The sequence below is a fragment of the Mustela nivalis genome (assembly GCF_964662115.1).
Source record: "Mustela nivalis genome assembly, chromosome: 3".
NCBI classification, from domain to species: domain Eukaryota; kingdom Metazoa; phylum Chordata; class Mammalia; order Carnivora; family Mustelidae; genus Mustela; species Mustela nivalis.
Genome location: NC_139022.1, coordinates 97722468 through 97729450, shown reverse-complemented (window position 1 = coordinate 97729450; position 6983 = coordinate 97722468). Strand labels below are relative to the sequence as shown.

General features: G+C 50.0%; 1 protein-coding gene across 2 annotated transcripts in view; it reads right to left on the bottom strand.

The window, feature by feature from the left end:
• Positions 1-967: 967 nt before the first annotated feature.
• The window catches only part of DPYSL3 (dihydropyrimidinase like 3), a 61948-nt gene continuing 55932 nt past the window's right edge, over positions 968-6983 (bottom strand). For both annotated transcript variants that reach the window (XM_082724291.1, XM_082724290.1), the window contains 2 exons: positions 5626-5788; positions 968-4274 (listed from right to left, as the gene is read on the bottom strand). In XM_082724291.1, the coding sequence (XP_082580417.1) occupies positions 4186-4274; positions 5626-5788 (252 nt within the window). In that variant the 3' untranslated portion in view covers positions 968-4185. The remainder of the gene's footprint in view (positions 4275-5625; positions 5789-6983) is intronic.

The following is a 6983-nucleotide window of genomic DNA, read 5'->3' as shown; positions in this document are numbered from 1 at the left end:
CCAACTATGTTTCAGTCAACCTAATTGTATCCCTGAAGTTCTCATTACACCAGACTTTACCCTTTTCAAAAAATTTCTGTGCATACAGTAGTCTGCCATTTGCAATGAGAAGCATCCCAATGAATACAGAAGTGGATCCCAAAGAGGATTTGGATAATAGGTTCACTGGAATGTTTAAAGAGGATATAAAAGGGTTCCGCAGCCAAAAAAAAGTTTGAGAACCTTCAACAGGATAAATTCCGAAAGGCTTAGATTTCTCATAGCTTTTAACTTAATAATAGGACTTCACATCTGTCAGAGTAGTTTAGTAAATAATCTTTTCCAACACTCCTATACAACTTGGGATCAATATGTTAAAGAATATACATTGAGGGGTGCCTGGGTGGCTCAGTCAGTTAAGTCTTTGAGTCCTGGGTTCGAGCCCAGAAGTTGGGCACCCTGCTCAGTGGGGAGTCTGCTTCTCCCTTTCCTTAGACACCCCACCCACGGTCTCTCTCTGGCTCTCTCTCAAAAAATAAATAAAATCTTAAAAACAACAACAGAAAGAATATAGTTTGAAAAAAACATATATACACCTTGGAAAATGCTTAGTTTGAATTTTCTCAAAGTCCAGACTTTTAGGGAGAAGCAGAAAATCTTTAAGGGGATGACAAAAAAACAAAGAGATCCAAGAAACCCTTTCAGGATCTGTACCGGACTCAGACAGACTTTATCTCAAATGGTGATGCATTTTACATGAGACAATCCCCAGAAAAACTTCAGTTACTCCAAGTTTCAGTAACAGTCACCAAACTTGGTGTCCAAAACAAAACTCAACCTCAACTGGTAAGATAGAAACCCCCCAAATTTCCTTAGGAAACCTCTTGTCATCGAATCTGCCCCTCTCATCAACCATGTCAGTTTTATTGTCCAGTTTTGATACTGTAGGTGAAACGGCACGTCGCGTACAGAAGAATGACCACATCCATAATTTCATAGTTATTTTAATAACCAGGTGTACATTAACAGTCACTTGATGAACTTTTCTTTAATCTCAGCTAAACTCAAAACACAGTTTTCTTCACGGTTCAAACCAAACAGCTCTTCACGTTCCAGAGCTGCCTCACAGCTACCACAGATCACAGGGAGATTTACGGTCTGTTCATATTCACCGGACACAGAACTGAACACCCACACACCGTTTTCCAAAGAGGGAACTTGTACAATGAATGCTGGCTGCCCGGGACAGCTCAGGGGTATATCTGGGACTCAAGCTGGAGTTTTCCAAGGGGGGAAAGCCTGGGAAGCTTGTGGCTAGAACCAAAGCTAGGGGTTCATCTGCCCTGTTGGGAAGGGCCTCCCATGGTGAGTGTAAGCCCAGGCTTGGGATTAAGGCCTTTGCCGCAGAGTGTGACTCTGGGTGTAGGCATGAGGAAAAAGGCCAAAGGGTGACTGGTCTTTGAAGAAAATCCATTTTCAGGATGACTACAACACTGCCATTTTTAGAAAACAGAAATAGAAGAAACACCTCTACAGGGTTGGCTGATCTAACAATTCCACAAATACCTTCTCAACTGCCCAAGGTTATGGCCATCCCAGAGAGAACCCCAGTGGACTGCCATCTGGGTAAGGAATAACATGAGAGGGTTGGGGGGGGCAGTAAGCCAAGGGCATCCTTAGAGAGGGGCTAGGCCAACAGACGAGATGGCAAAAGAAAGCTTGGGCAGGAGAAGGTCCAGCAAGCCCTCCCACACATGGATGAGATGTCACAAATTTTGTGAAAGCTGTGACTTGCATCATGTTTTTTTCCTAAAACCCTTCTATAGGGAGGGCTCTTTGATGCATCTTATGGAATAGGACACATTTGAATATAAATTTTAACTTAAGTAACAAGGTACAAGAAATCAAAGTCAAGAAAAGAGAGGGAGTTTTCTTGCAATTCTTAGGAATCTCTATGCTTGGGAAGTTACTTGTAGTAAGTGAAGAAAGGGAGGCTTTCCCAGATCATATTGCCCATCAGGAAGGCATTAGCGGTGGTTTCTACAGCATGAAAAGCTTGTGTCGGATATGAAGTTCTGGTTGAATGCTTCATTCAGCAGTCCCAGTGTAGTGCAGATGACCAATGTGGCCATGAAAGACTTACTGTAATGGCACAGAGAGGTCATGGAGGGAGGAGCTGGACTCTGGCTAGGAAGCAGGAGTAGACAGTCCCCAAGAGGACGCGCCCACTAGTTTTTTGTCTTTTCCTCCACCTGGTGGTTGTGGCTGGTACTGCAACACATCCCTGCAGAATGGCCCAGCCACTGAGGTATATAATGTACATGCTTCAGATCTGACAATCTCCCTCTGCCTGCAAAACTGTCACTCTGAGTTCTACGACAGGCCCCCATATCTTCGGAGTTATCAATCAAGAGCTACATGCTCCCCTTAAGTTTGCTTTAAAATAAAGGCACCATGAAAAAGCCTTAAAAATAGCAAGATTCCTTATTACAAGAAATGGTTGTTTTCATAGTAATTAGATGGCTAGGAGAAATCCTCTTCCTTGGCTATTTCCAAATTCCTTTTTAGCCACGCACGTTCCCTTTTCTCTAGTCTTCAGCTTATGAAAACTGCTGTCAGAGAGAATGGCTTCTACTGAGCACCTGAAAGGTGTCTGAGGCCTGCTCTTTTTCTTCCAAGTACCTAGAACACACAGTCAGGGGTCCTACCAGCCAGATCCCCCAAGCACAGATATCTGATCCCAGGGTGAATGTACTTTTTCAGCTCTGGGCCTTAGTTCTACAAATCCTCATCTGGCTCAGAGAACTTTCCCCAACATTGAATTTTCAGAAGTGGCAGGATGAGAAAACAGACATTGAGCTCCACTTCCATTCTGGGCCACATCACACAAGACCGCATGTCACTGCCACTCACCTTGGGAGGCTTTATAGGGAAAAAAAAAAGCTCCCCCAGAGAATGTGCTAAAGGAAAGGGAGACAGATGGTTCAGGGCTGAAAAGCAGACCCACGGCCCCAGAATGTTCCCCCCAGCTCTACAGACTAGCTTTCCCAAATGCTTGCTTGGCTCCCGTCTCAACTGAGATCATCTGTTGGGAGCAAAACTTCGAGAACACCTAAGCACTTAAGTTTTCAAACAAAAAATCCTATTCAATCACCAATGTGCCTGAATCTTGAGACAGAATAAATAGATCACTGATCAGCAGCAAGAGAAGCCCTTCCTGGGGCCCTGCCTCAGCTTGTCCTAACTTGGGACGCCGGACACATGCTGCTCTTCCCGGATTGGTTCGCAAAGCCGCAAGAATGCAAGAATTCGAGGTGATCTCCAACACTTGGTTAGAGGAAGGGGTGTGGGCGTGGCTGCCCTCCCCACCGAGGGCCTGTGTATACTCCCAGCTGCTGCCTTTGAAAGAGCACCAAAGAGGCAGGCAGGAAAGAGGAGAAGGGTGGTTTCCGCTCTCCTCGCTTCCTTCCCAGCCCAGGAAAGAGAATTTGAAAGCAACACTGAGAAAGAGGCCCCACCAAACTCTGGCATGATCAAGCAGGTGAAAGTAATGGTTGGGTTTTGGTGTTTTAAGAAAATGTTCAAAGGAATAAAATCTAGGAGGGATGTGACAAAGTCTGGAACCTGAAGACTGCCTGCCTTCTCCACAGACCCCGGGGACTGTGAGGAAGAATGGCTGCCCCAAGTAGCCATCTTCCATGGAAATAAACGTGCTTCATTGACACAATACACAAGCCCCCTTATGCTCACCCACCCACCTGTCTCCCCCATCCATCCCACCCCAGCCCCTCTGAGGCTTCCGCCTCACTCTGGGCTCCCACCACCTCCTCACCCCAAATGACCATGTCCCTTTGTTGATTTTCCTGACATCCCAGCTTTGTCTGTCCCCTTGTCATAAAATGCAGCACTACACACGCTCTCAACACTATATAGCAGACTTTTACCTTAGTAGCCTGTCTGATTGCATGCATGTAAATGCGGGGAGGCAGGGTCAAACCAATCAAAGCTATGCATGAACAGAAAACAAAGCAATATTTGTAAAGCTAGGCAAGCGAGTGTAGCATTGGAGAAACATAAGGCTTGAGGCTTATTGATTCTTTAGATCGCAACCGTTTGGATTCGCTTTCCTTCTTAAATATTGGTGTACCATTTTGGCTTCAAAAAAATCTCTTCTTGCTTCTGCCCCTCTCTTTAGGGAGGGGTCGCTTAACTCAGGGATGTGATGTTAGAACGGCCTCCGGGGGGTGCCACGATGCGCTTGCTGGCCGAGCGGACCCCCTCATCCACTTGGGTGCCTGCAGTCGGCAATGCATTCCCAGAAAGAGAAAAGGGAGAACGGGGTGAGGACAAGAAAGAAACTGGACTCATTTTCAGAGCATCAGATGGCAAGCGCCTTCCTGGCCTCATCTCCCAAGAAACTTCCATTCTAGTCTGTCAAGCATTCCAGACGTTTTGTATCCACCCTCCTGAGGAACATCCATTTGCATCAAGAAGAGCCAGGCTCTCACCTAGATACCTTCAGACCCTCGGCATCATTAAGAACAATAATAAAAAAACAAGGCCAATGATCTAAGCAACAGCTGCTCACATTCCCCGCGACAAGCAATGTTTCAAGTGCCCCTCGGACACCTCACTTGATCCTCACCACTTTGCTATGAGGGAGCTACTAGGATTGTTCCCATTGAAAGAGGCAGCAACTGAGGCTGTGAGAGCTTGGGGAACCTGTCCCCGGTCTCACAACCTGGTGCAGTGCTGCTCGGGCCCCTACAGCCTCAGCACAAAAGAATTTACATGCGTCACGTCCATTCACAGAGGAGCAGCCAACACGTTAGGGAGCAATTCAAATGCCCCCCCAAAAAAAAACCTGACAAAAGTCACTTGGGACAATCATAACGTGACCCATGGCAATGCTGCCTCAAAACTTGCAGCCTTTTCCTTCTGCCTTCCTCCCCGTCCCTGTCCCCTTGATTCTTTCTGGCTTCCGCCATCCCTTGCTCCTCTTCTTTTCCTTCCCCAGATCCGCTCCTCTTTACCTCTCCCTGTACCTTCAGGTGGTCTTGCTTCCCTCACACTGAAATTATTCATCGTGGAGACACATATCGACATTCACTGCTCCCCCTTTGAAAACGAATGGTTATGGAGCAACTGGGTAATTATTTTCTATTAATATCAGTTCTTAAAGCGGAGACAAGAGGAAAGGTCCGGCCAGCCGGGGCTAAGTATTTACTCGAAGGCAGCGCAGGTTAGCACCGTCACCCTCAGGAGGAGAGGTTGGGGAGGGTAAAAACGCCAGGTTCGAAGAAGCCCCCGCAATCCAAGCTCTCTTTTTATTCTGGGCACACAGAGCTCAGACCACGCACAGCTCCCACGGTCTCAGGTGGCAAGTCACCATTAATTCCTCATGGGAAGCATCTCGCCCCCACCCCAGCAGGTTGTGATCTCTTAAGCAGGACTGGTCATCCTTCTAACCTGATCTTTAACCTCAACCAGCCTTACCCTGCCTTCTCACCGGGACGCCTTTTTGACTGGGCAAAGCCTCCTGCTGGCCCCAGCCACTGTCTCCCAGACCGTGGTCCGGGCTCAGGCTCCCTCCCACAACACCCGCCAGCTTGGAGCACCCGCTTCTCCTCCCTTGGCCCCACTCACCGGACAGGCTGAATCCCGACTGATGGAGGTTCCTCACCGGTGGGTTGGGCCGCGTGGGGGAGCCCCGGGTGGAGCCCGCGGGGGTGCCCCCTTTGGGTGTGGTGGTCAGGTCAAACACCGGGCCGTCGTACAGGCCCCTGGGGACGGCGTGCAGGTCTGCCATCTGCAGCAGAGAAAGCCCATCACCCTTGATTCTGTCAACAGTTACCGTCTGTGCTCGGTAGCAGAGGGAAGTCAGGGGATTCAGGGTGTGGTGGGAGCCAGAAAATAATAAAAACAATAGGGTCATTTTTAAGGAAAGGAGAAGATGCAGACAATAAAGGGGGCGCGGGGGATAGTGACAGCGGAAGAGGTCGCGGAAGTTCTCTCAGTAGCTGAGCTTCTCTCTGAAGGAATAAAGGAGACCGTGGTGGGGCGGGGCGGAGGGAAGGGGGGACGCGACGAGCAGGCAGACGACGCGGGTGGAAGGCAGCGTTTCTCCACAGACGCCGCTACAGGTGGAAGGACCGCCCACAGACCCGGAAGCGGAGGGAGCCGGAAGGGCAGCGGATTGGGCCAAGGGCCTGAGAGCTGGTGGTGTGAGATTTGGCGGGAGCTCCACCCACACGTGCCTCACCTCAGGGCAGAGCTGACAAACTGCAAGGTTCTGCAGTCTGACCGCTGGCCTCTCGCTGTGGCTGTGAACCTGTCCTGGGACCGGGGAACCAGCCAGCATCCACGCCCCCTGGGTATGCTCGGGGCTAGGCCTGGTGTGGGGAGGGGGTGGTGGGGAGGGTCACCCGAAACACCGTGCCTGCCCCAGAGCGGCCCACAGTCTGTCAGACACGCGCTGGTGGGCAGTCCTCGGCCTGGGTCAGACCCCTGGCAGCCGGAGGAGGCCGGCAGGACAGGGCAGCTCACGGTAAGTCGGGCACGTCTGCCACAGAGCCTGCCCTCCCCTCCGGGAGCAACTCGGGTGCAGGCACACGGGCGACCCTCATCACGTTTGCAGATGCTCATGACTCAGGTGGGACCCTGTCTCTGGCCGCGTTCCCCAAACAGCTTGGCCAGTAACTCTAGATCATCATTTCCCTGGGTGCAGGGAATGGAAATAAAGGCCTGGCGTATATGGGAGGCTTCGGTTCCATTCTCTTCTCTAGAAGGCTACAAGCGGAGTGTGGAATGAAACTCTGTACCACCGAACTTTAAAGGAGCACTCATAAAGAGGGTAGGACCGGTACAGGGATACAAAACATCCTAAGGGGCACCTGGGAGGCTCAGTCAGTTAAGCATGTGCCTTGGACTCAGATCATGAGCTCAAGGTCCTGGGATGGGAGCAGGAGTCAGGCTCCCTGCTCAGCGGGAGGTCTGCTTCTCCA